This window comes from Ipomoea triloba, chromosome 4 (genome assembly GCF_003576645.1).
Source record: "Ipomoea triloba cultivar NCNSP0323 chromosome 4, ASM357664v1".
In the NCBI taxonomy this organism is placed as follows: domain Eukaryota; kingdom Viridiplantae; phylum Streptophyta; class Magnoliopsida; order Solanales; family Convolvulaceae; genus Ipomoea; species Ipomoea triloba.
In genome coordinates, this window is record NC_044919.1 from 34,999,516 (window position 1) to 35,027,245 (window position 27,730).

The following is a 27,730-nucleotide window of genomic DNA, read 5'->3' on the forward strand; positions in this document are numbered from 1 at the left end:
TCAGTGAAAAATTAATTACCAATTTGGTCTATTGACTATAGAAAAATTACCAATTTGGTCCATTGACTATAGCAAAATTATCAATTTGGTCCCGATTTAACGGATGTTTAACGACAAAATAAACGGAGGACCAAATTGGTTAAAATTTTCAAAGTCGAGGGACTTAATTGGGCACAAAAAATTGTTGAGGACCAAATTGGTAATTAAACAATTGTCGATGGACCATTTCGGTAATAAACTCCCCAATAAAATGTATCTCGTATGTTTATTCATTATTGTATTGTAGGCCCACTAATTTCATGTGAGCCCATTTTATTTATTTAATATTTGTAATTTTCGGGCAATATGACATAAAAGCGCACTAGGCTACTAGCCACTAGCCACTAGCCACTAGCCAGCCGTCTACTGCGAGATAGTAACGAAGTCAAAACAGTGAAGCTGAGAGCTGAGAATGAGTGAAAATGGCGAAGCCCCAATCTCTAAGATGGTATCTTCGGATGAAGCCCTTGAGATAGTGCTGAGCGTTGCTCAGCGCCTGCCGCCGATCAGCGTGCCGCTCCACCAGGCTCTAGGCAGAGTTTTGGCCGAAGATATCACTGCTCCTGATCCTCTTCCTCCTTACCCTGCCTCTATCAAGGTCTTCTTCTCCCCGCACACTCAGATTTTGAAGATTAGTTATTGTCTTCGCTATTTTGCTTATCTACTTGTCAATCCCTTGGAAATGGATTTGGTTGAGTTGAACGGTTGTTCCTTTATGATTTATAAGCTCTCTTAGGAGGATTATGTAAGCGTGAGATAGTTTCGTTCTGTTTGCCAAATGATGTCAGAAATTAAGCTTCGGTGGATTTGATTGTGCACGCCATGCTTTTATTGGCACTTAAGCGCCAAGCTATTTTTCCTGCAAATGAATGCCATATTCTCAGTATAATAGCTTGTCAGAAATTAAGCTTCAGTGGATTTGATTATGCACGCCATGCTTTTATTGGCACTTAAGCTGGTACTTAAGCGCCAAGCTATTTTTCCTGCAAATGAATGCCAAATTCAACTCCCTTTGATGTGAATTCATCTGTATATTTAATTTGTTGAATAAATTCTCAGTATAATACTGTGGACTTACTTGTTTTCAGGATGGATATGCAGTTGTTTCTTCTGATGGACCAGGTGTGTATCCTATAATAACTGAGTCAAGAGCAGGAAATGATGGACTTGGTGTGGTTGTGACTCCTGGAACTGTTGCATATGTAACAACTGGAGGTGAGTTAGTTGTGTGTTTGCATTTCATCAGACTCTTGGGTACACATACTGACTGTCTGGACATTTTACATGCTCTTATAGAAGTATAGAGCCTGGCCATGTAATCCATTGAAGTATTTATAGACATCATTACTTAAGCTTACAAGCTCCATGTGTATTTGCTACACTGAAGCACTTTTTCTTCCTGTTAGGGTTGACATTATTGGGTATTATCTTGATTTTTGAATATAATAAAAATTTGATCCATTTATATGCTTCAGCAAAGTTACAATATAGGATCTAGATATATTTTTAGGCCTGTTGTGAATGTCTTTTGAGCTTTTTACCTTGATGCGGGAAGAATTTAATGTTTGAGAAGTTGGGAAGGTGTTCTCTTTTTGTTGGTTCTGAATCTTAAATTACCTTATCTCTAGGACCAATACCTGATGGTGCTGATGCTGTTGTGCAAGTAGAGAACACTGAATTGTTGTTAGATGCTGCAAATGAATCAAAGCAAGTACGGATATTGAAGGGAACTAGCCCAGGAGTTGATATTCGTCTGGTGGTATGAACTCAATACTTTGCATGCATCATGTTACTCCACCAGAGTATAATACTAAGTGCTGATCAATTGACTTATTAATACTATGATGGAAGTTTCAAACTGTATGATAGAGCTGGAATGAAGAGCTCGAGTGGATACAATGATGGTATAAAAACTATTGCAACTCCTCAATAGAATTTTCTTTCCTGAGGTGATTCTAAAATGAAATGTGGTATACGGTATACCACTTACTTATGAACACAAAAGCTTCTATTGCATTCTTCATAAGTAAATTGGACCCTGTGATTACTGTTCCTGCTATTGTGAAACATTGGTAGTAATTAGTAAGATGTTTATTTATTTGTTTATTCTTTTTCCCTGGTTTTAGCTGAGTTTCTAAATCAAGTCAATGCAATGCATCTTGTGTGTAAAATTTCCACTTGCAAGCTGTTATTTTATTTTATTTTGGTTTTTTTTGTTTGAGGGGGGGCGGGTGATTTAATTGCTTCAAAAGAAAGGTTAACTACTAGAAAAAAGAACTACACTACAAGAACAGATGACTTGCTGAGAGAAATGAAGATAACCTTATTGAAGATAATTAAGATAACCTAATATTGTGAAAATCTGGAAGGTGCAATGAAGACCTAAAAGTGAAACCGTTATGTTCATTTTCACCAATGCATGTTAAAATCCTTTTGCATTTTTTTCCTTCCTCATTTCTCACATTTTATATCTTCCCAAACTCCAAATTACTTCTGTATACATTCCCAGGGGTCTGATATTGCAAAGGGTGATGTAGTATTGAAATCCGGGGAGCACTTAGGGGCTCCAGAAATCGGTTTACTAGCCACAGTTGGGGTGACTATAGTGCAGGTATTTTTTTTTCCTCTTTTCCTTCTCCCAGAGTTGTTGTAGCTTCTCCTTTTTACCCTAATTTCTTAAAGAGCTATGGATTTATTTATTTATTCATGCTGATGATATTTCTGAAAAGCTGCTCTGCATTTTAGGTGTATCCTACTCCTACAATTGCTGTCCTCTCCACAGGTGATGAGCTTGTAGAGCCAGAAGTTGGATGCTTAGCCCGGGGTCAGGTGGAAAAAACTTTTGTTTTCCTTGAAACTGCTTGCCTTGGAATCACTGTGGTGTGCATGGTTGTCATTGGTTAATAAATGGCTTGTGTATAGTTTTTTCAGGGATACAGGAAGGGAGGGGGAATGTGGGATAACATACTAATTTATGTTGCAAAGGAAAATGTTGACTAAACCTGTAGGGTGGTGCCAAAATTTTACATTATTGTGCTCTGTTTTCTCTTTTTGGGGTAACTGTTTTAATTGTAGATTGGGTTATAAGATCTTGATGCCATCCAGTAAGTCATTTTTCCTGTCAGGTTAGAATGCATTTTATGCTCTCCCCCCCCCCAAAAAAAAAAAAAAAAAACTCTGCACCGTTTCTTTTTCCAGTTTTCCTGGCCTTCAAAGCTATCTTTTTGAACTTGAAAAGAACTTGTAGGAGTGTTGTGTTGATTAGATTTTAAAGGTTGACCTAATATGGCTTATGCACTTCTACTTTTGTAGATAAGGGACTCCAATCGTGCAATGATCCTTGCTGCTGCAACAGACCAGCACTGCAGAGTTATTGATCTTGGTATAGTTGGTGATGATGAATGCCAGATTGAAGAAACCTTAGACCAGGCCTTCTCTTCTGGAATCAATATCCTTCTAACCTCTGGAGGTGTTTCAATGGGAGACAGGGATTATGTCAAGCCTTTACTTGGAAAGAAGGGGAAATTATGTTTTCAGAAGGTAATGCAAGAAATCCTAGCCTCCCTTATCCCTCGAACACATGTGGGTATTGGGAACTGACTCCATGATGACATCTATTGAACTAACTGCTTCCTGTTTGAATTTAGCATCTCACATTCACATTAATGTTGTGAAACTAATACTTGTATTGAGTCTTACTATCATCGGTCCAATGTTCAGGTAAACATGAAGCCTGGCAAACCTCTTGTATTTGCTGAAATCCTTCCTAGATCAACTGACGTGACAACTAATAAGATTTTGGCATTTGGTTTACCTGGAAACCCGGTGGGCTGCATGGTCTGTTTCCATCTTTTTGTGGTGCCAGCTATTCGACATCTTTCTGGATGGGCACATCCTCACCTTCCAAGGTTGCCTAAAGTTTATCAAAAGAATTTTCTTTTGTCTAAAACCTAAAGTTTTCTGTTTACTTTTGATTTATGGAGAATTTCTTATGAAATACATTTAAATTTCAACTGTAGAGTGCAAGCTCGGCTCAAACAGTCAATAAAGCCAGATCCTGCCCGACCTGAATTTCATCGTGCCATTATCAGCTGGCAGTTAAACGATGGATCTGGCCTTCCAGGGTAAGGTGCTGTCTTTGCAAGTGTTTTGTGTTCTAGAGATTTGCTTCCAACTTTCCGGTTGGTGCATATGAGTGCAGTTTCCTTACTGGTTGCATTCTCTCATATCTATTCCAAGTCTATATTATTGTAGTAACATGCAAATGTGCAATGGCATCATAACAAGGTATACTCTAAAAAATACCGTAACACTCCCAGGAGATTGTAAAATATAAGTGTTGTGTGTATAATGAATTATCTTTAGTGTGCTATAGCACATGATCATAAATTATTACCATTTAGTTTGAATATCTCTCTCTCTTTTATTTTTATTTTTTATTTACAATTATTCTTTGAGGTGCATGCACATATCTATAAAAGTTGACAGGTTGAGCAAAAATTATGTTGTAGTAAACTTTCTTCCTACTAACTCATACTCTTTAGGATTTTCTGTCAGAAGTCTGTAATTCTGCTAGGCATTAGAAATATTAGTTATAGGACATAGATGGAAGTACATTCCAAAAAACATTTAGTTGTAAGGGATGCATAATAAGTGGTTCTATTTATGTTTCTCATTGATTTTCAGGTTTGTTGCCGAGAGCACAGGTCAGCAAAGGAGTAGTCGACTTCTGAGTATGAAGTCAGCAAATGCCTTACTGGAAGTGCCTGCATCCAGCAGTTCAGTTCCGGCTGGTGCTTCTGTGGTTGCAATTGTTATTACCGATATAAGCCATTTTCCAAGTAATAGAAGTCTGCAATCAACAGAGTCCTGCCGCTCTCAGTCGGGGCATAGGCCACAAGAAGTTAATGCTCGTGAGTCCCAAAATTCTGAGTCCAGAGTAGCTATTCTCACAGTTAGTGATACTGTTGCAGCAGGAGCAGGGCCTGATCGGAGGTATTGGGATCACAGTAATACTAAATTTTTTAAATTTTATTTCAGTTATTCACTTGAGAATTTGCTTGCTCCATTCGTCTTGATTTAATCATGAATTTTCTTAGGCTACTGAGAGTAATTCTTCATTTCCAATCATTTGTTAATTGTTATCCACTCTCAGTTGTAGAATTAAAAACAAAATTTGCTTTACTGATTTTTCCAAGGAACCTAGTTTTATGATTTTTGAACTTGAAACTTACGCTTCTGTTTCCATAGGCTATGAATTAACCTTGGAAAAATACTTTGTCCAATCCATACTCTCTACTCAAAGATTTTTCTGATATCCATATAATTTAGGTTATCTCATATACCTAATAATTTTCTTATTAACTGTTCTCTATTTTATTTTAATGGCTTGATAGATGTATTTATATAATTCTTTTTGAGCTTTTGATTTTGGCTAGATAAGATTTGAGGGTGAAGTGTATATGCTTCATTGTATATTCTAATTCTACCGTTTATTAGTTATAACCACAATTCATAGTCTGAAATATTTGGTTCATGATACACATCAATTCTCTGTGATTAAAATTGGACTATGGGTCTTTTCAAAAAAAAAATTGGACTATGGGCATCCAGATACACCTTTTAGGATTGTTATTCCAAAAGGGTCACTTTAGCGATGCAAGAGAGAATTGCAAAGTTGATATAACTCCTTGGCTAAGTGAAACATGTGGGTACTGCACTCTTTGCTACAAGCATTTGTTTAACTCCTGTGACTTCATATTCATTAGGAGCTCCTCATTTGTATTAATTTTTGGAACAAACTTAATAGAGGTATTAACAGCAACATGATTTGAAGGATCCTGTAAAATCCAGATAGCTCTTTCAATTAATCATCCTGACCTTTATTTTCAGAACAAAATGTTGATTCAGTAGTAATGAAGTATCATTTCTATCTTAATTTAGGTAGAGGATTCATCCTCTCTGGATCAAACTGAAGTTTATACCCTGTATTTGGTTTGGATTTGGGTCTAGCTGTGATGTAGTGAAATATGTGCTCACTTTTTTAAGTATTTAAGAAATGTGATCTCTTAACTAGTTCAAACCCTTATTTTTTAATCCATTTAGGATTCTTGGATTACTTCTATTTCTTTCTTTGTTTCTTTTGTTTTTGACATGGCTTTTTTCCTTGGTCTTTCTAGAGATTCGATATAAAAATATACTTTGACACCCTGGGTCCACTTTTGATCCCCAGGGTGACATGTGAACTGTTAGGGACCCTCAATTGCAGATGAAATCATGAAATTGGTATTAAAATCCTGCCTGAATGTGGTGGAACCAATGTTACAAATGGGTCCTTAAGGGGCATTATTATAATTACAATTAATCATATGTTGGTCATTTTCTTCTTTTGGAAACCATTAACTGTTTGTCTGTTTTCCCCTTTTCTTTTTGCAAGTTATAGTACCAAAAAGATCTAAAGTTCACATTTACTTTACATTCTTCAGTGGTCCACGGGCAGTTTCAGTTGTGAATTCATCATCAGAGAGGCTAGGAGGGGCAAGAGTAGTTACAACAGCTGTTGTTCCAGATGACATTCAAAAGATTAGGGATATTTTGCAGAGGTGGTGCGATATTGACAACATGGATCTTGTTCTTACCCTAGGTATGTTCTGAATTGTGGTGTTCTGTGGAGCAAGCAAGATGTGTTTTCTAGATGGCCATTTACTGGATTATTTTCTGCCACCTATACATTCAGAATGACTCTTACTGTTTTGTAATGATTGATTTCATAAATCAGGTGGGACTGGATGTTCTCCAAGGGATGTTACTCCTGAAGCTACCAAACCTTTGATTCAGAAAGAGACACCTGGTCTTCTACATGTCATGATGCAGGAGAGTTTAAAGGTAAAAAAGAAAATGATTTCAGCTAATGTGCCTAAAGTATTTTTCTTTCTTGTATTTTGTCATCAGTATTGCAATATTTGCTAAGTTTGGATATGCTCTTTGGGCCAATTTCTTCCAAGTATAATTTCTAGTCCTTATTTTGGACCTTGAATGAAATTTTCTTCACAAGGACTCAACTTCAAAGCCTAAATTGGAAAGACATTTTGCATCTAACTTGCATTAGCTATGTATGCAATTAAGGTGCCTCCATCAAGCCTTTTCATAGAAGGCTCTTTTAAATATAATGTTTCTATTAACAAATTAAAGGCGTACCAGCTTATAAGGATTTAATATATATCTATGTAATATTCTCCATGATAGGTTGATTTTTAATATATAGCTTGCTGGCCAATGGCTTATTTAAACAAGTTTGGAATATCTTTTATTTTATATCTAATCTGCAACAAAGAGAAATCACTTGAAACATGAGAAGAATGTATCTCAGAGATTGCCCCAGCTTTTTCCATTCCAAGTGTCTTACTCTCTAGTAGATAATTTAAGGAATATTTTCTATCTTTCAGAGGATTTTTTTTTTTTTTTTTTTTAAAGATAGTAGAGTAATCTAGTGTTGGTTTGATTATGATAGCATGCAATTCCTTTCTCTCTTATGTATACTTATATTTATTTTTCTGATTATAATATATTAAACTCTAAACAGATCACACCATTTGCAATGCTCTCCCGCCCAGCAGCTGGCATAAGAGGGTCCACATTGGTAAGTCGAGATATTGATTTCTATAATCTCTATGATCAGACACAACACTTTTCTTTCAACAACAATTCATTGACATTCAATTCAAAGTGCATCATTGAATTCTACTTCTAATTATTGGTCTCGGTTACATTCCTTAATAGTTTTTGCCTGCCGTGTTTTTCCTATGTCTTTTAGATTATAAACATGCCCGGGAATCCTAACGCGGTCGCTGAATGCATGGAGCCACTGCTACCTGCTCTTAAGCATGCGTTGAAGCAGATCAGAGGCGACAAGAGAGAGAAGCATCCTCGTCATGTTCCTCACGCGGATGCAGTTCCTGCAGATACTTGGGAGCATAGTCACAAGTTAGCTTCGAGTGGAGGAGAAGAGCCTACTTGTTCATGTTCACACTGAAAGTTTTACTCCCGACAGGCAAGCTAATTGCTTTTTGAGAGCATGTGGTGCATTGTTTCACAAAATAAGTGAACTCGGCATATATATTATATGCATGTGTAAGTTCACATATCCTAAGGGAAACTCAACACTGTATATGTATTCTCATACATACATTGTATTATGTATATATGTATGAAAAATCATGATACGATACAATTTTTAATGTCCTTACTAAAAATATGAAAAGTCTTGAAAATGATTAAAAGTGTCCAAAAATAATAGTATTATGAGATGTTAAATGGTAAAAACAATAGTTGGAACTAAATTTGGAATTACCACAAAAAACAAGGGATCTTTGATGGAATTAACTCTTATTTAAATGTTGATAGACTATTAAAGTATAGATGCCCACAAGCTATGCCTATACTGCTATACCTGGGTATGATTGGGGTGAATTATGATGTATTTTCTCAGTGGGAATTTATTGAAGAATCCATGTCAGGGTACCATTCTTCTGAAAGTGAAATTAGTATATAATATATATCAATTAAAATATATATATGACGGGCCCCGCCTATTCCCACGGGCCTAAGGGGGCGGGGCGAGCTGGCCCCCTTTAGGCCCGGCCCGCCATAAGGTGGGTTTTGCCGGCCCCGCCCGTCAGCCCGCATTGACAGTGGCAAAAATTGAAAATATCTCATAATTTTATAAACCACAATCTGTCAACGCTACTCGCAGTACTGTCAATTTCCTTTATCTGAAGACTGCACGTCGGGCAAAGTCGCACATAGAGCTGTCGCCTGTCGGCCGCCGTGGTGCCTATTTCTTCCACCGGTAAGTGTAAGAGCTTCATTTTCTTTGTTAACTTCCTTCTTTTTCATCTCAATTTTCCTTCTATGTAATTAAGCATTAAATCAAAGCTTTAATTTCTCTACTTGTTATCTTAAAGGCAAAGTAGATGTCTTGTGCGTCACTTTGAAGCAAGCCCGGTGACGGTACGCCGTACCATTCTGGTTCAATTTATTGTCAGCTTAATTAGGTGATGTGGGGTTCGATTAGGTCTTTGAATAGGTGGGTTGATTGGTTGCAAAATGATATGAAATTTGGAATAAAAATTCTCACCTAATGCTTGTGAAATTAAAATTACAAATTTTGCTCAAATCCGTAATTCTCACAATTTCAAAGTTTTGATTTTGGAACATTGGAAGTATAGGTATATTATGTTTAAGGGTTACTTTTGTGAAGGTGGGGAATAGAATCAGTGGTGTCAAAGGTGAAAGCAATGGAATAGATGAACAAAAGTCCCATTCCACCTTTTTTCCCCCTTTTTGTTTTATATTGTTAATTAAGGGTTATTACTTATTACAATACTTTTTTTATTCCTGAATTTTTCTTGTACAATACTGAATAAACACAGGGAAAACTTATTTATTCCCCATAAAACATTTTCCTATTGTACTGAATAAAACAGGAAGTGAAAAGGCCCCAAGATATTTTGTGTTTCAACTTGTCTTGATTCTCTATGAATTTAATGTCATTTAAATTTTTTGATTGGTTTTTTATATCATAAAGAAGAATGAAGCTTGCCTTTTGATTGATTATGTTAAAGTGCCTCCTCCAGCCTTGAAGGGTTATGTGGTTCTGCCAACTTCTCTTTCATCTATTGCCTTGATCTATTTGTCTTGTTATTAGTAATTCACACCACACAAGATAATTGATTCAGCTTCTATCTGAAAGGCAGGCCATTCAAAATGCTCTTCTAATCCCCACTATTCTTGAAATTAGGGTATATATTTAAAAGCCGCCAGTTTTAGGGAGCTAGCCGAGGCAATGATGGCTGGCGAGGAGAGGAATCTCATTGAGATTTTAGAAGAGAATCACCCTATAGACTTCAACAAATATATCAGTTACGTTCAGTCCCCACAGTGTGGTGCTATAGCCACTTTTGCTGGCACAACTCGTGATACATTTGATGGCAAACAAGTACTAGAGCTTAGATACGAGGCATACACTCCAATGGCAATACGTTGTATCCAGTCTATGTGCTCCTCTGCTCGATCGACCTGGAATCTCCACTCAATTGCCATTGCCCACTGCCTGGGACCCGTTGCAGTCGGGGAGACCAGTGTATATGTTGCAACATCAGCTGTTCACCGAGCAGATGCGTTGGATGCGTGCAAATTCCTGATCGATGAGATCAAAGCATCGGTTCCCATTTGGAAGAAGGAAGTGTATACTAATGGAGAGGTTTGGAAAGAAAACAAAGAGTTCCTGGAGAGAAGGCTGGATACTGAGAATTTGACAAAATCACAGGGCATTAAAGTTGAGCCTCATGATAAGAAGGGGTGCTGCTGTGGGACAAAGGTTAGAATTGATGATAAAAACTGCTGATTCCTTCTACAATGACCCCTCCCCATCATATTAAAAAAGAATAAAGATATTGCAGACTTGCAGGCATGTAAAAATAAAAAATAAATTATTACAGTTCTATTAAATGAAATAAAAAATAATTTGTACTCCTTATACTTCAACCTCACCTTACGTGGCGAGATCTGATGGTCTTGTGTGAAACTGTTTCATATGAGTTTTTGTGTAAGAAGATAGAACTGACAATCATATTGATGGTCATTCATTCATGTCCAGATCTGTTGGTCTTGTGTGAAACTGTTTCATACGAGTTTTTGTGTAGCAAGATAGGATCGACAAACGTATTGATGGTCATCCATTAATATTCAGATCTGTTGGTCTTGTGAGAAACTGTCTCATATGAATTTTTGTGTAGTAAGATAGGATCGACAAAAGTATTGATGGTCATCCATTCATGTCCAGATGTGTTGGTCTTGTGTGAAACTGTCTCATACGAGTTTTTATGTAGTAAGATAGGATTGGTAAACGTATTGATGGTAATCCATTCATGTCCCGCCCCGTAAGGCAAGCAAGAATGCCCATTTTAAATTTTAATATAGCTTTATAGTAGTTGCAAATGTTCGTGTTATTTATTATGTGCATTGATAACTTATGGAAGTGGTGACATTTTGAAACTTTTGTGTTAGGTAAAAGTAAAAGTAATATTTTTGTACTATTATGGAAGTACAGACAATCATCATATGGGAAGGCTTGATTTTTTCCTTTGTTTGGTTGCTTTAGCGTGAAGGACTCACATGGGAACAGTGTGCAAAATACTGTCATTTATTATTATTCTAACAACCAATAGTCCAATACTCTGCCATTTTCGTCTCACCCTCAAATTAGGACTCCTATGATGTCTTCAACTAACATAGTTTTCCAAGATTCCCTTCATTTTTATATTCTTTTATGTATTCTCTGGGGAATTTATTATTTTATAATATCATATTCGTATTTTAAAAATGTTCTTTACTGATATAAGACTTTATACATGGAAACTAATTATGTTTGTGCCTAGGATAAAATATATAATTTTACCTTTTTTGATAGGACTCTGTCCTATAATCACTGCGGAGGTAAACTGCGAGTCAAACAATGAGTCCACCGATCAGATCTTAGTCTTTATATGCATACATGGGATCCAATACAAACTTTCAATCATCATTAGACTCGCCTTTATGTGCATACAAGATATCCAATTCAGACTTTCAGTCATTTATACATGAATACACGCTTCTTATACATGGGTGAGATTTGAATCTCCACAATATTGTCTCTGATCATAATCTTTAAGTCAGATGACGTAAAGTCATAACCTTTAAGTCAGGACCAACTAACTATATTAAATGGATTAATTTAAGTAGTATTATCATGTACTTTTGGTGGAGTATGATAGATTGAAATAGAGGATTGTCATAATAGTACTTCATGTTTCAACTAGAATTCCCATATATTAACCAAATCTAAAGACTTCCACTTTAATTAGCCAATCAATCTGAGAGAGATACCTTCCCCTCCCTATTCATCTCTCTCTTTCTTTCTCTCTCTAACATGTCATCGGATAGCTGCAACTCACGCCACTTCTCATGGCTCATGAAATCCTGTTTCCCCAACCCCCAACACCACCACCACCCCCATGGGCCCCACCCTCTTACCCCCACCTCCGCCGCACCTCTCCGCCGCCAAACCACCATTTCTTCCCTTCCCGACGACCTCCTCCTCGAATGCCTCTCACGCGTTCCCCACTCTTTCCTTCCTTCTCTCCCCTTAGTGTGCCGCCGCTGGTCGGAGCTCCTCGATTCCCCCACCTTTCACTCCCTCCGCCGCCGCCATAATCTCCTCCGTGTCTCCCTCTTTGCTATTTCAATTTCCGATCACTCTTCTCTCTCCGCCGCTAGTCTCTGCTTGAATTATGATTCTGCTTGGAAAGTTTCTGAGTTTCTTCATCACGGCTCGTTTTTGCCTCTCTTCTCTCATTCTCGTTTGGTTGCCATTGGGCGGAGGATTTATGTTATTGGTAGAACGGCGATGCTCCGATATGACGCGTGGACTGGCGCCGCGGTCTCGCTACCTGGACCGGTTGCTTCGAGGAAGAAATTTGCCTCCGCGGTCGTTGCCGGAAAGATATACGTCGCCGGCGGCTGTGCGCGGTCGGAGGCGGTGGAGGAGTATGAGCCGGAGACCGAAACGTGGCGCGTGGTGTCCACGGCGCCGAGGAAAAGGTACGGATGCTTCGGCGCGTCGGTGGACGGGGTGTTTTACGTGATCGGCGGCCTGAAGATCGGCTCGTCGGGGAATGAGGGGTTGGTGGTGCCGGGATCACGCGCCGCCAAGGGGTCGGATGCCGCGCACGTGTATGCCAGCTCGATGGACTTGTATGACGTGGCGGCGAGCCAGTGGCTGAGGAGCCGCGCCGTCCCTGGCGGCGGCTGCGTGGTGGCGGCTTGCGCGGCAGCCGGCTTCGTTTTCGTGCTCTCGAGCCACGCCGTGGAGCTCTCGTTCTGGAAATTTAACGGCGCGCGTAAATCCGGCGGCTTCGGAGAATGGTACAGGATAAGGGCTCCGCCGCTTCCGGCGCAGGTTAGACTTGATAGCACGGTGAGGTTCAGCTGCGTAGCGGTGGGGGAAAAGGTGGTGCTAATCCAAGTAACCGGCTGTATAGACGACCTGCTACGGCGGAGCGGGAGGACGGAGAGGGGATTAAAGGAAGGATTGGTGTTGGTGTACGATTGCGCCACCGGAGATTGGAGTAGAGGTGTGGATTTGCCGGAGGCGATTCGACGCGCCGCCTGCGTGTCCGTTGAGTACTAACTTGCGCATGCCGTGACCCGATGCGCCTCTTAAGCCGATTGGCTGTTTGTTTGTATGTGAAGCTTTTGACTCGTTGATGCTTTTGAGGCAAAGGCCGGTCTGGAGAGTAAGGGTAAAGATTAGGGCTATTTTGGGAACGAAATTCGGGTCAAGTAATTGATTTAATTTTTTATTAATTAAAAAAAAATGAATGAGGATATTTTTTTTTTAGTACTAGTATTTTTTCATAACTACCTTCTCAATCAGTTGTAGTTTAAGGAGTCAATACTCCATCGGTATCTGATCCTGTGACATTTCATCTCTTTTCTTTGTAAAGGCAAAAAACTAAATCATTACAAGTTGTATTTTTGGATTATTAATATGAAATGTTCAAAGTATTTCGAGTGACAAACATTTTGCTTAGTGATAATGATGTTTGTATTGATTTTTTTAGCAAAACTTTACCATTATTATAAATTAAAAAAAAAAGTGATGGAATTTTTATAAATAAAATAATTGTATTACTTTTAATATTTACAAAAAAAAAAGTCAATTTTTTTCTATTTATATTACTAGACATTTTTACTATGGTAAAATTTTCTCAATCCTTTCTACCACATTGTATTATCTTATTTATTTGTCCTGTTAGTTTGTCTCTTAGTTGTTACGTTGTTTTCATTCTATTCTGGTTTCAAAAAATGGTAAAGATTTTGAAAAACAATAGAAAATAAATTGCCATTTGTGTCAAATAGTGTGGATATACATGCTAATATCTAAGACCTAAGCCTAGAAAAGATGGTAAATCTGGCATGATAGGACGGTCAGTCATTAGGTGAAGCAGTTGAGCAGTTCGGTAGAGAAAGTGGAAGTGCAAAATGATTAGTCAAGAGAATATGAAGGCAGTTATTTCGAAGAGGGGTAAAATGCGGGATAAAGTAAGGTTTATCCCGTACAAACTTTTGGATAGTGATCGTGGACTTCCCTCAAAAACACTGACCAAATGTGGGTTTACCAAGCCATATCCAGAGTCTCAACATAAAATCAAACACAAATCTTGGCTAGTTAAACAAGCCTGCTCAACACTTTTAACAATTAAGACACACAAAACATCAAATCTTTGCATATTCAATTGTGTGTTTGCCCTCATGGCCCTTACTGAAGAAATAATTGAAGTAATCAGAGTAAACAACCTGTTTATATAGTGCCTTCTCTCCACGCTCTACCACTTGTGGTAATGGACCGATAACTGCATCAGGTGATGGATTGACAAATACTGGTACCGAGATCCTGTTCCTCTTCGAGTTCACAATCACTCGATGCTCAATGCTCTTGTACCTGCCGTTGCTCATTATCTGAAGGATATCCCCGATGTTGATTACGAGTGCCCCCTTCATTGGTGGTACATGGATCCAGCCATCACCTTGCGGGGCTCGCACATAGAGGCCACCCACGTCATCTTGTAAGAGGATGGTGATGGACGAGATATCAGCATGTGGGCCAGCTCCAGCTGTAAGCTCCGGGTTAGGACATTTTGGGTAGTAGATGAGGTTAACCATCAGTGTTCCCATTAGCGAAGATTTCTTTGCTTCGTCCATTTCCTCTACATTAAGCCCCTTGAGTAAAATGTCAAGGAGCTTTCTTATTACAGGTTGGACCCACTTCATGTACTCCAAAACTTGATCTCTACAGCAGAGTTGTGAAGTGAAATTAGGTTGCAGAAGTATAGATAGTGTATATTGATTGATGAACAAAAAAGAGTAGAATCATATGTTACAGATTAGAAAGCTATTACAGTATCACTCAATCTGCAGATGGCATACATTTCAACCCTATCCATTGTTGTCAAGGCGGACATTCTGGGCGAGGTGCCACCCGACCACCTAGTCGCCTAGGCGATGAGTATAACAAGCCACTAAGAAAGAAAGAGGAATGAAATCAGAATGAAAAAGAAAAAAGAACAGCCAGTGGTGGAAGGGCGAGGCTGGGAGGAGGGAGAGTCAGCTGCGATGGCGATTCGGTGGTGGAAGGGCAAGGCTGAGACGGAGGTGGAAAGGCAAGGCTGGGAAGAGGGGAGTCAGATGCGTTTGGTGGGGAAAGGCGAGGCTGGGAGGGTTTTCACTTTTCAATTGACAAGTTTTTTTTATAATAGCTCAGATCAGACTCGGGTTTTAGTCCGGGTTAGGCGTCCTGAGCTCATCTCACCCATTCCAGGCGAGGCGAGCTCGTTAGGCGTCAGGTCTTCACCGACCAGACGCTTTGACAACTATGACCCTATCCCATTGTCCAGGATATGATCAGGTACAGGATACCATTTTCTAAGTTCATACCTGTGCCGAGATGATTAAATCAACTTAACCCAAGTTTACCCTGCATTTCTACCCAAGTTCTAAACAAGCAAGCTACCATTAGTATAAATCCCAAACAATTGGTATGGGAGCAACATCCTAAGAGCTTTGCCACCATGTCATGGTTTGCTCACTCACAAGTAATAATGCTAGATCTCGATTTCGGCTTCAGTATAAAGATGTTTTTCCACCTTCAAAGCTTTGCTGTCTGGTAATCCCCTAACATCCCAAATATTACCACACAGTTAGTGGTACCTAGTAGTCTAGTATGTCATAATATTTCTCTCAAATCCTTATGAAGTTATGAAATACCATAATTGTGATCCTCACCAACATCTGCCATTTCCAGTCCAGCCATCTCTAATGAACATATTATGCAATAATGTTGCCTATATTGATTATTACTAGTACAGGACATACTAAATATCAGCAAACATTTCTACAAGTTCACAATAACACAATTATAAGAAATTGACAAAAAAAAAAAAAAAAAAAAACAGTAAAATGAAGAAAATGTACACACACTTCAGTAACAGATAGCAATAAACTACTACTGTTTACTATAGCCTATAGGGTTCAAAACAGTATTTTTACAAGATTCAAGAATGTAAACAGAAACAAAAGGGCTTAAATAGAGTATTAATCAGAAAATTGGGTGTAAGAGAAATGGGTTGCTTACTTGGATACAGAAGGCCATAACTGAGAGCTCTCATCCTTGGAATCATAAATGTGAAAAAGATAATCTTTCCACTCCAAAACCTTCACAGCCAGAGGGCTCAAACTGGTCATCAACTGGACAGTGTGGGTAGGCGAATTCTCCTTGATCCATTTCCTTCTCTCCTCAACGGGGAGCTCAAAGAACCTGTGCCCAGCCGCCTTCACGCCCTCAAGAACCTCAAAGGGGATTCCGTGATTGATAATCTGAAAGAAACCCCAATTTTCTGCGGCCTCGCAGATTGATTTCCCGATATTTGGGTGGTCCCAATTGGAGGCATCAATGATGGGTATGGAGTCTTGAGAGAGCAAATTGGGTGCGCCTAGGGCTAGCCTTGCTTCGGGAGGTTGAATGAAGTGTTGAGGAAGAGATGAAAGGCCCATTTGGGAGAGGCCTGTGACTCCATTGCCCTTGTTTACCAAGAAATCGATCAGTTCTTGTTGGTCGGAGAATGGAGCTGACATTTCACAACACCTCTATGGTGCCTCCCTTGTTGACCATACCTGTCTAATAGAATTATAATGGAAAAAGTGTCACATAGGCTATTGAACTTGTAGCTTTTGTGTAATTGGGTCATTGAACTTAAAAAGTGTGCAATTCAACCATCAAACAAGCAAAATTTGTGTAATTTAACCATTTTTACAAAAAAATTTAATTCAATTTGAGTTAAAAATGTTTTAATATTAACTCCCAACTAGTATGGTAGAAGAAAATGTCATTTTTAATACATATATGTTAGTGATGGGTAAATAACCCCAGGGACTATTGTAGAAATATAATGTGTATAGTCCGTGTATTATTGTACCTCTAAAAGGTCGAGTGTCCTTAGAAATTATTAAGGGGCAAGTGACCTTTGGGGAATATTATATTCCTGAAGGGTCAGGTCCTATTCCTATATAAAGGACCTGACCCCTGTTGTAAAGGGGGCTCTCATCCCTTGCCTCTCGGGATCTAATGATTCAATATTCACTCTACTCTCCCTCTCTCTTGTTCACTATGGAGTTCTTGGCTATTCTTCTCCAGGAAGAAAAACATGCATTTCCTTCCCAAACATACACACTCCATACACTACATCATGCTCAATCAAACACACGTGGTGTAAATCCGTACCCCCGTTTACATTTACACCATCATTGGCGCCGTCTGTGGGGAATGCTACAAAATGCCGTGTTCCTCTAATCAACTCGATGGTGTTCACCATCCTCATCACCGTCAAAACTCACTACCGCCGTTGTTGCTCACCGGAGAATAAAGCGCTTCGCCACCATCTCGGTTGTACAGCGTTCCACCACCACCAATCTCCTCCATCTCCATCACAAATTGCCTCCGCCACCATAACTGCCCGTTGCCGTAAATACACCATCACCGACATGGTGATTCCTTCTGTTGATCGGGCGAGGCGGACGACGACGATCCATCTTCTTCCGGCGACGCAGCACTGTCCGCCATAATCATCACCTCATTCATCGTCATCACGGTAATCAACCACCATCAACAACAACAACAAAAACGAATTACGAATCAAACGCCGTCGACCATGGCCGAAAAAGTTTGTCCACTGCATGAGCTCGACGAGTCCAAAGATCGTCTTCTCCGGCTCCAGTCCAGGCGAGAATGAAGAAGAAGAAGAATAAGTGCATTGCCACCGGCCATCGGCCTCCGCCGGACATCGCGGTTAGCTGTCGGTCAAAAAAAAATAAAAAATGGTGCAACCTTCGCCACTCGATGACCACGCAATCCGTTAACGAAGCGACTATTGTTGCCGCCGTAGCAACCACCAAACTTCCTCATCAACCACGCTACCGCAGTCACCACGCCACTCACCGTCACCGTCAACCGTTCAATCTGTTGATTGCGTGGGGTAAATACACAGCGAGTTCGGTAGGCTGTGGATGATTATGGTTATTGTATCATTGTTGATAAATAAGATGACAACTATATCTCACTCTCGGTCAAATGAAGATGATAACGAAGCAGACTGGAAATGGTGCTGAAGAGATGCTGCGCCGAAAGTGGAAGCTCCTGCACTCCTGCCAAAACATTTGGTTTTGTGTTTTTTGTCTTCAGTCTTCACCATATATCATATATTATTATTAATTATTTGTGGCAAGACAAAGTGGTTGATGGGAAAAATAAATAATAATAAAAAAAAAAGAAAGAGAGAGGAGGTGACAGTAGAAGAAAATGGTTTGGGTTCTCAAGAAAGAAAAAAAATTGGAATTATGGAAAAAGACAAGAAAAAGTGGAGAAATAAAATAAGTAGTAGAAGACAAAAAGGAAAATGACAAAAACTACACTTGTTTTATTTATTTCTGCAGAAAAGGTGGAAAAGCAAAAGTGACTTTTGCTTCTTTTCAACCATAAAACAAGGGAGAGCAAAGCAAGAGAAAAATATTCTTTTTCTCCTTCAATTCGGTCGGAGAGTACAAGATGCCAAAATAAACAATTGGAGATGCTACCCGGTTCAGAACTACAATACCCCTAGAGTTGGTTAGGAATTGAAATTTGTAGCTAAAGATGTAAATTGTAGTATAAGATCATTGTACCTAAAAATATATAAAAATATATATTTTTTATTGGGTAGCACGGCTGCTAGCCTGCTACCCCTGTGTAGTTCATAAAATGGGGGACACCCCCCCCCCAACCCCCTCGAAAAAAAAAAAAAAAAAAGCATCGGCTCTTCCGTTTGGGGTTTGACTGACTTACACGGATTTGTCCGGTTGCGTGTGCTCATGTCTCGTCATGACACTTGAACAAAAAAAAAAAAAAAAAAAAAAAGAGCACCGGCTCTTCCGTTTGGGGTTTGATCGACCTGCACGGATATGTCCGGTTCCGTTTGGGGTTTGATCAACCTGCACGGATTTTATAAAAAAAGAAAAAAAAAAAACACTTTCGTTTGGGGTTTTGTTCAACCTGCACGAATTTTTCGTTTGGGGTTGACCTGCATAAATTTGTCTGGCTGAGTGTGCCCATGCCTCGTCATGACACTAAATTTTATCCCGCTTTTTAGCGATGCCGCTTTTCAGCGATGATTTTATCCCGCTTTTGAGCGATGACTTTATCCCGCTTTTGAGCGATGCCGCTTTTCAGCGATGACTTTCCCGCTTCTTAGCGATGCCGCTTTTCAGCGATGTTTTTATCCTGCTTTTCAACGATGATTATATTTCGCTTTTTAGCGATGCCGGTTTTCAGCGATGAATTTATCCCGCCTTTGAGCGTTGTCACTTTTCCAGCGATGAATCTATCCCGCTTCTCAGCGATGAGCTTATACCGATTCTCAGCAAGGCCGCCTTTTTAGTGATGAATTTATCCCTCGTCTTGGCGTTAATATTAGCTTAAGGCCTTCACACATATCTCATAATGTGGTAGGTCTATATCTGCTCGGCATCATATTATTTTCTCCTACCGCTGGATGGTTGGCATTATCTTCTCCATCTATAGATATTCGATATATTTGCATCTCGACAATGGCAGCACAAGGAGCAACATAACTGCATCAACAACTAGACATAAGCCTTTGTAGTCTTTAATTATTACGTTTTTGGTTGTACTCTTTTTCCCTTAGCTAGGTTTTTTCCCATAGGGTTTTTCTTAGTCTAAGGTTTTTAACGAGGCAACCAGTGTAAATCACGCCCCTCATGCTCAACTCAAATTTGAGGGGTTCATCACGGACTATTAAGGCATTCAGATCGGGGAGACTTTGCTTATAACAAGTTGGTCGCCCGGAGCACATTTTACTTCTCGAACCTGACGACTCTCGCAGATTCAAGAAGTGGGGGACTTGTGATGGGTAAATAACCCCAGGGACTATTGTAGAAATATAATGTGTATAGTCCGTGTATTATTGTACCTCTAAAAGGTCGAGTGTCCTTAGAAATTATTAAGGGGCAAGTGACCTTTGGGGAATATTATATTCCTGAAGGGTCAGGTCCTATTCCTATATAAAGGACCTGACCCCTGTTGTAAAGGGGGGGCTCTCATCCCTTGCCTCTCGGGATCTAATGATTCAATATTCACTCTACTCTCCCTCTCTCTTGTTCACTATGGAGTTCTTGGCTATTCTTCTCCAGGAAGAAAAACATGCATTTCCTTCCCAAACATACACACTCCATACACTACATCATGCTCAATCAAACACACGTGGTGTAAATCCGTACCCCCGTTTACATTTACACCATCAGTTAGTAATATAATTGGATTTTACCAGAAAATTTTTGTAAAAATGGTGCAATTGCACAAATTTTGTTTGTTTGATGGTTGAATTGCACACCTTTTAAGTTTAATGGCCCAATTGCACAAAAACGATAAGTTCAGTGGCCTATTTGACACTTTTTCCAATTATAATTTCTAAAAATATACTTTTAACTCCAAATACTTACTCTCATTTTTTTTTTAAAATATGAATCTACTACAAAATAATATCTGTTTTATATATTCTCTATTGATTGCTGTCTAAAGAGTCAATCCTCATATCTAATACTCCCGACTCGAGTCTGTTTCGATGAAAGTCTACAAAAGAACCAAATCACAACAAGTCTATCCATCATCAACCAACCTCCTCCCATGCAAAAGGACCGACTCGAGTCTGTTTCGATGAAAGTCTACAAAAGAACCAAATCACAACAAGTCTATCCATCATCAACCAACCTCCTCCCATGCAAAAGGATTGGAAAGGAAGAAACATTTTTATGTATCGAATAGTTGAGAAAGAGTTCATTTAAGAGCATTGTTTTCATCAACTCACTTACTATCTTCTTGTGTTAGGATTAGATAATTAACGATTCCACTACATTCTTTAAATGTAGTTGTTGTTTCTCAAACTTTCTTTAGAGTATCCTTAGTATTAGAGTTTTTTTTTATCTTTTGATTTTTAATGGGTTTTTTGTAAGTGTGATTAGGAAGAAGAAAATGGAAAGGGATTAAAAAAAAAACAAATCTTATTAAAAAAAAAAAAGATATGTCAGCCACTGGGCGACATTGTTGCAGCCCTTGCGAACGTGACGTGACTCCTACATTGGAATTCGTGGGTGCATTTACTGTACCAAATACCATACTTAGCAGGCCAATTTTTTTTTTCTTCTCTCACATTACTTCTCTTTCCTCCATGTAATCTTTTATTGTACTAAAAATTTCAAATAATTCACTACTAAGGATGCTCTTACAGATTTAAACCCGAATTCTTTGTCACATTGTTATTAGTATACCCTTATTCTATTATCAAAAGTTAATATAACAAAAAGAACAAATTTAACTTTTTAGTCTATTAAATATTGTATACATATTAAATTTAATCTTTAATATTAATATTTTCAAATTAGATGTATGAGTATATAATTTTACAACAATTTTAAAAGTTTAGACAAATTTATTTAAATGCGTGCATACTCAATGGAAGCTCTTCCGGAAGGACGAATAGTCATGAAATAATCCCAGTAATCGGAAAACCGAAATACCTTATATGATGCCTTCTCTCCAGCGTCTAGCGTTTCCGGCAAAGGGCCGACGACGGAATCAAAGCTCGGATTCACGAACATCGGCACCGAAACCCTAGTCTTGCAAGAATCAACAGCCGCGCAGTGCTCAACGCTCTTGTATCGACCATTGCTCATGAATTGAAGTGAGTTCCCTATATTAACCGCTAGTGCTCCTCTCACCGGCGCTACGTGGACCCACTTATCGGAATCCCTCCCTCGGACGTAAAGGCCGCCGGTGTCGTCTTGGAGGAGCATGGAAATGGTGCTAATGTCACAGTGGCGGCGGCAGCCGATGGTGAGATTAGGGTTGGGAGGGCAGGGCGGGTAGTAATTCATGACCACGGCTATCTTGCCCATCAAGACCGGCTCTAGGGTTTGATCTATTGTCTTCACACTCAATCCTCTCACAAGCATTTCTACCAGCCTTCTAGCAAGTGGTTTTGCCCATTTTGAGAACTCCAAAACTTGGTCCCTGATTTCAAATTTTTCATATTACATTTTTTTTTTTTGATTTGAGACCGATTTAAACAATTTAAGGTTATTTCACAGAAAATGACATCAATTTAAACAAAAATAGCATCAATTTGAACAAAATAATTGAGACAGTCTAAACACTCACCTAAAACGGCGGTTCCACTAAATTTATAGACAGTCGACAACCGTCTAGCGCCTAAACACAAATATTGCAACAATGTGTATGATTACTTTGTCATTTCTTTATCAGATAATTACACTCAATACTCAAGCCCACTAAACCAAGTGTATCTAGGTATGCCACACAAGTAGCTCAAATTGGTTATTGAGTGACAAAATGTGACACATCACACATGATCGAGTTCTAATAGGTTGCAGTGTGAAAATTGCATCTAATGTGGTGAGTTTCTTATGAAAGAAAGAAGAAAAGTATAGCTAGGTATTACTCTATTAAATATTTTATTTATGGCGTTTTAAGCATTAAAACTATTAATTAACCAAAGTTAATTAAACCAGGATTGAGGGAAAAGTGAGAATTTATGATCCAATTTGAACAATTTTCAAAGGAGCTGAGATACCTTATAGCTATATGATCAACGAATTGAACAGATTAATATGATGAAGGTAGCGTTTGAGACTTGAAACTAACTGACCTGGTTTCCGGAGGCCAAAACTTGCCATCATCACCAGGAATGCATTCATGGTGCACAGAGTCTCTCCACTCCAAAACCTTACTATTGTCATCATCTCCACCAATGGCGCTGTGAAACAACTCCACGGCGCTAGAGGAACTGTTCTCTCTCAAGTATTTCATCTTCTCTTCAGCCGGGAGCTCAAAGAAGACGTGAGCTGCTTCGATGACGTTGTCTAGAACCTGCAGAGGGATTCCGTGATTGATCACCTGAAAAAATCCCCAAGTCTTCGCAGCTTCCTGGATTTTGTGTTCGGCTGTCTCCGGATCCGAGAAATCGATGAGCGGAATGGAGTCTTCATCGCTCACTTGTTCGGCCCTGTCGATCCTTTCCTCGAGGGGCTGGACGCATTCGCGAGGCACGGTTTCGACGCCTTTGGCGAGGAGGCCCTTCACTCCGTTGCCGGACTTCATCACGAAATGGAAGACGTCGGATTGGGGTGAAGCCATTGTTTCTTTGGAGTGTTCTGTTTGGATTTGATTGCGTTTGATAGCCATGAATTTAAATCAGATTTTTAAAAAAAAAAAATCCTTTATAAATATAACGTATGGATAAGGATGACCCTCAAACTATATCCAATTGTGTAATTAGGTCCTTCAATTTCAAAAAGTTTCAATTAGATCATCAAACTTGTTATTTTGAAATAAATAAGCTTTTTAACTTATTTGTGACATGTAATTGCAGATCAACTACAATTTCGGCGAACCTTCGGCAAACAAAAGTCAAATCATCAATGACTGCTAACCGTCACGGTCGCTGGTGGCGTCTAGCAGGAGAAGGCTGGTCATCTTCTGTACGGCCAGCGACCGTGACAGTCCCCAGTCGTTGATGGTTTGACTTTTGTTCGCCGAAAGTTCATCAGAGTTTGTCGGAATTGTAGTTGATCTGCAATTACAGGTCACAAAAAAATTAGAAGGCTTATTTGCTCCAAAATAACAAATTTGAGAGCCTAATTACAGAATTAGGTATAATTTGAGGGTTTATTTTACCCTTATCGCTATAACGGAGGTAATACATAACAAAGGCTATTCACTCCCACTTTACTACACTCTTATGTTGTTGTTTAATTGCAAAGTACGATTAAATACCATTAAAAAAATGGGATCTACATAAAATTTTATTTGTAATACTGTAATAAGTTTCAAAAGAAAATGAATATATTGATATAAAAATTATTTAATTTACGCGGATAAAAATTAATAATTAAGATTAAATTTTAATATTTAAATTTATTCATATTTTAATTTTTTAACAATTAAATTTTTTAAATTTTATATTCAAATACACGTGATTAAAATAAATTAACATTTGCAATACATAAATAAAGTTTTATTAATGTTAATATTTTAATAAACTAATAAGTAATATGCGTTTTAATACAAAATATACAAATGTCAGTTGTAAAAATATTATAGACTAGAATAAATTAAAATATTACAAATTTACTAGTTACTATTAATTTTTTGTTAATATAAATTTAAAAATTTTTATATATCAATTTATTCTAAAACTTATGATTTTTGTAAATAAAAATAAAATATGTTACAAGTCTTATTTTATAATAGTAGTTTACTATACTTTGCTATAAAATAACAAAATGAGTGTTTAGTAAAGTGGTAATGGATAATTTTTGTTATGCAAAAGGCGGAGTGTTTTTTGTTTCACTTTTAACTCCTTGAATATTGTACACGTATCCAATATATATAGGTACATGACTGTAATTTTACAACAATTTTAAAAGTTTAAAAACTTATAAAAAAAAAACACAAATTTATTTAAATGCGTGCATACTCAATGAAGGCTTTTCCGGAAGGACGAGTAGTCATGAAATAATCCCAGTAATCGGAAAACCGAAATGCCTTATATGCCGGCTTCTCTCCGGCGTCTAGCGTTTCCGGCAAAGGCTCGACGACGGAATCAAAGCTCGGATTCACGAACATTGGCACCGAAACCCTAGTCTTGCAGGAATCAACAGCTGCACAGTGTTCAACGCTCTTGTATCGACCATTGCTCATGAATTGAAGTGAGTTCCCTATATTAACCGCCAGTGCTCCTCTCACCGGCGCTACGTGGACCCACTTATCGGAATCCCTCCCTCGGACGTAAAGCCCGCCGGTGTCGTCTTGGAGGAGCATGGTAATGGTGCATATGTCGCAGTGGCGGCAGCAGCCGATGGTGAGATTAGGGTTGGGAGGGCATGGCGGGTAGTAATTCAGGACCACGGCTATCTTGCCCATCAAGACCGGCTCTAGGGTTTGATCTATTGCCTTCACGCCCAATCCTCTCACAAGCATTTCTACTAGCTTTCTAGCAAGTGGTTTTGCCCATTTTGAGAACTCCAAAACTTGGTCCCTGATTTCAAAATTTTCATATTACATTTTTTTTTTATTTGAGACCGATTTAAACAATTTAAGGTTATTTCACAAAAAAAAAAAAAAATACATCAATTTAAGCAAAATAACTTACAGACGGCCTAAACACTCGCCTAAAACGGCGATTCCGCTGAATTTATAGGTAGTCGGCAATCGCCTAGTGCCTAAGCACAAATTTTGTAACAATGTGTATTATTACTTTGTCATTTCTTTAAGAGATAGTTACCCACAATATTTAAGCCCACTAAACCAAGTGTAGCTAGGTATGCCTCACAAGTAATTCAAATTGATTTTTGAGTGACAAATTGTGACACATGATCGAGCTCTAATAGATTGCAGATTGCATCCAATATGGTGAGTTTCTTATGAAAGAAGTATAGCTAGGTATTATTTACTCTATTAAATATTTTATTTATGGCGTGTTAATTAAACCAGGATTGAGGGCAAAGTGAGAACTTATGATCCAATTTGAACAATTTTCAAAGGAGCTGAGATAGCTTATAGCTATATGATCAACGAATTAAACAGATTAATATGATGAAGGTAGCGTTTGAGACTTGAAACTAACTGACCTGGTTTCCGGAGGCCAAAACTTGCCATCATCACCAGGAATGCATTCATGGTGCAGAGAGTCTCTCCACTCCAAAACCTTACTATTCTCATCATCTCCACCAATGGCGTGGTGAAAAAACTCCACGGCGCTAGAGGAACTGTTCTCTCTCAAGTATTTCATCTTCTCTTCAGCCGGGAGCTCAAAGAAGACGTGAGCTGCTTCGATGACGTTGTCTAGAACCTGCAGAGGGATCCCGTGATTGATCACCTGAAAAAATCCCCAATTCTCCGCAGCTTCCTGGATTTTTGCCTCTGCCGCCTCCGGATCCGAGAAATCGATGACCGGAATGGACTCTTCGTCGCTCACTTGTTCGGCCCTGTCGATCCTTTCCTCGAGAGGCTGGACGCATTCGCGAGGTAAGGTTTCGATGCCTTTGGCGAGGAGGCCCTTCACTCCGTTGCCGGACTTCATCACGAAATTGAAGACGTCGGATTGGGGTGAAGCCATTGTTTCTTATGGTTCTGGAGTGTTCTGTTTGGATTTGATTGCGTTTGATAGCCATGAACTTAAAATACTAATTTTTTTTGTTTTTTTTTTAAATCCTTTATAAATACAGCGTATTTGTCTCTTACTTTACTTGTTTAATAAATAAACACTTTACCATTAAAAATATAAGCTCCAAGCTGAAATCTGAAAAATTATTAAACTAGTTATTATGTCTAAAAGTGTTTGGTAAAATAATTTTTGATAAGTTGATAAATGTAAAAAGACTAAAAATGATATTTTAATAAAATTTAAATAGTTTTAGATTTAAATAGGTTTGTTGAAATATTAAAATATAAAATAATAAAATTAATATATTTTAATAAAATATAAAGTAAGAAATATATTTTAAAATATATAAATTAAAACAAAATGTTTATAATTCATAAAATTAGTTCATACAAAAATTATTGTTCAAACACAAATATTAAATTGAAATTACTACTAAACATATTGAAAACATATGTTTCAATTTAGTATTAGAATCAATCTCTTGCTGACAGTGTAAATACTGGAAAAGATACGACCTCAACACAAGCTGGTATTATTAGTTATAAAGGGTCGGGTTAAGCAGCTCAATGGCTCACGGGAGATATGATCGAGAAGTATGTCTCTGACCAGGTGCGGGTTGCCAAAAGCCTATCTCTCCATAATAAATGCAGGTATTTATAGGGGTGAGCTGAGGAGAGCAAGTTCCGCTCGACCGACATGCTATACACGTGGAGTCCATGCACTGCCATTCTCTGTGACCGTGCCAGGGCCGTATACATGCCCTAAGATCTCTGTCTCATATCAGGTCGAAGATCGGGTTTCTTTAGGGTTCTAGATCGGGAGCTCGGGGTAGGTCCATAGTGTAAAGTTGCGGGGTCCGGCCAAGAGGGAGCTCGGGATGAGGCATATGGTCAGCCCAAGGCTAGTTGACCAGCTGACTGTACCTGATCGTACATATAATCAGGGAGTATTCCCCATCACTTGCCAAAAGTTATATGAGTTGATATATAAATATTATAATAATATTACAACGCCAAAATATTAATTCCGTTAAATTAAATAAAACTCTTTTAGGCGTTTAGTTAAAAAAACAAAAAGAAAAAAAAAAGGTTTGAATTTCAGTAGCAAATTTCTTTTGCGCACCGACATTTGATCATGTTTGCTAAGTCACTGAGCTATTGTGATTTTCTTCCTCGAGTATACTTTGTCGATTCAAGACGTTGAGATGAGTTAAGAATTTAACTTTTTGGGGAAAAGAAAACAAAAAGAATCCGAGATGGAATAAAGGGGCAACCCGAAATGCCAAAAATGTCAAGAAGAAG

General features: G+C 38.5%; 5 protein-coding genes across 8 annotated transcripts; 2 read left to right on the plus strand and 3 right to left on the minus strand.

The window, feature by feature from the left end:
• Positions 1 to 388: 388 nt before the first annotated feature.
• Positions 389 to 10,774, plus strand: LOC116015239 (molybdopterin biosynthesis protein CNX1). 3 transcript variants are annotated; one of them, XM_031255266.1, is made up of 13 exons: positions 389 to 637; positions 1,128 to 1,254; positions 1,668 to 1,798; positions 2,549 to 2,650; positions 2,785 to 2,868; positions 3,352 to 3,579; positions 3,760 to 3,947; positions 4,059 to 4,163; positions 4,726 to 5,034; positions 6,525 to 6,682; positions 6,818 to 6,924; positions 7,622 to 7,678; positions 7,853 to 8,309. In XM_031255266.1, exons 1-13 carry the CDS (start codon positions 452 to 454, stop codon positions 8,069 to 8,071), a joined length of 2,001 nt encoding a protein of 666 aa, XP_031111126.1. In that variant the 5' UTR covers positions 389 to 451; the 3' UTR covers positions 8,072 to 8,309. The 3 variants fall into 3 exon arrangements, with proteins under 3 accessions (XP_031111126.1, XP_031111125.1, XP_031111127.1); XM_031255265.1 differs by lacking the exons at positions 7,622 to 7,678; positions 7,853 to 8,309 and adding an exon at positions 9,839 to 10,774; XM_031255267.1 differs by lacking the exons at positions 389 to 637; positions 1,128 to 1,254; positions 7,622 to 7,678; positions 7,853 to 8,309 and adding exons at positions 1,891 to 1,943; positions 9,839 to 10,774 and having other exon boundaries at positions 1,666 to 1,798.
• Positions 10,775 to 11,958: 1,184 nt separating this feature from the next.
• On the plus strand, positions 11,959 to 13,661 carry LOC116015240 (F-box/kelch-repeat protein At5g26960). Its single transcript, XM_031255268.1, has one exon. It carries the CDS (start codon positions 12,011 to 12,013, stop codon positions 13,268 to 13,270), a length of 1,260 nt encoding a protein of 419 aa, XP_031111128.1. The 5' UTR covers positions 11,959 to 12,010; the 3' UTR covers positions 13,271 to 13,661.
• A 502-nt stretch (positions 13,662 to 14,163) lies between these two features.
• Positions 14,164 to 21,893, minus strand: LOC116014693 (feruloyl CoA ortho-hydroxylase F6H1-3-like). Of its 2 annotated transcripts, none has more exons than XM_031254635.1 (3): positions 21,763 to 21,893; positions 16,274 to 16,816; positions 14,164 to 14,932 (listed from the first exon to the last, which is right to left on the minus strand). In XM_031254635.1, exons 2-3 carry the CDS (start codon positions 16,771 to 16,773, stop codon positions 14,359 to 14,361), a joined length of 1,074 nt encoding a protein of 357 aa, XP_031110495.1. In that variant the 5' UTR covers positions 16,774 to 16,816; positions 21,763 to 21,893; the 3' UTR covers positions 14,164 to 14,358. The 2 variants fall into 2 exon arrangements, with proteins under 2 accessions (XP_031110495.1, XP_031110496.1); XM_031254636.1 differs by having other exon boundaries at positions 16,274 to 16,812; positions 21,763 to 21,805.
• LOC116014695 (feruloyl CoA ortho-hydroxylase F6H1-2-like) lies at positions 21,585 to 23,430 on the minus strand. Its single transcript, XM_031254638.1, has 2 exons — positions 22,911 to 23,430; positions 21,585 to 22,255 (listed from the first exon to the last, which is right to left on the minus strand). Exons 1-2 carry the CDS (start codon positions 23,396 to 23,398, stop codon positions 21,679 to 21,681), a joined length of 1,065 nt encoding a protein of 354 aa, XP_031110498.1. The 5' UTR covers positions 23,399 to 23,430; the 3' UTR covers positions 21,585 to 21,678.
• Positions 23,431 to 24,553: 1,123 nt separating this feature from the next.
• LOC116014694 (bi-functional coumaroyl CoA and feruloyl CoA ortho-hydroxylase F6H2-1-1-like) lies at positions 24,554 to 26,417 on the minus strand. Its single transcript, XM_031254637.1, has 2 exons — positions 25,894 to 26,417; positions 24,554 to 25,301 (listed from the first exon to the last, which is right to left on the minus strand). Exons 1-2 carry the CDS (start codon positions 26,379 to 26,381, stop codon positions 24,725 to 24,727), a joined length of 1,065 nt encoding a protein of 354 aa, XP_031110497.1. The 5' UTR covers positions 26,382 to 26,417; the 3' UTR covers positions 24,554 to 24,724.
• Between the last annotated feature and the right edge of the window lie 1,313 nt (positions 26,418 to 27,730).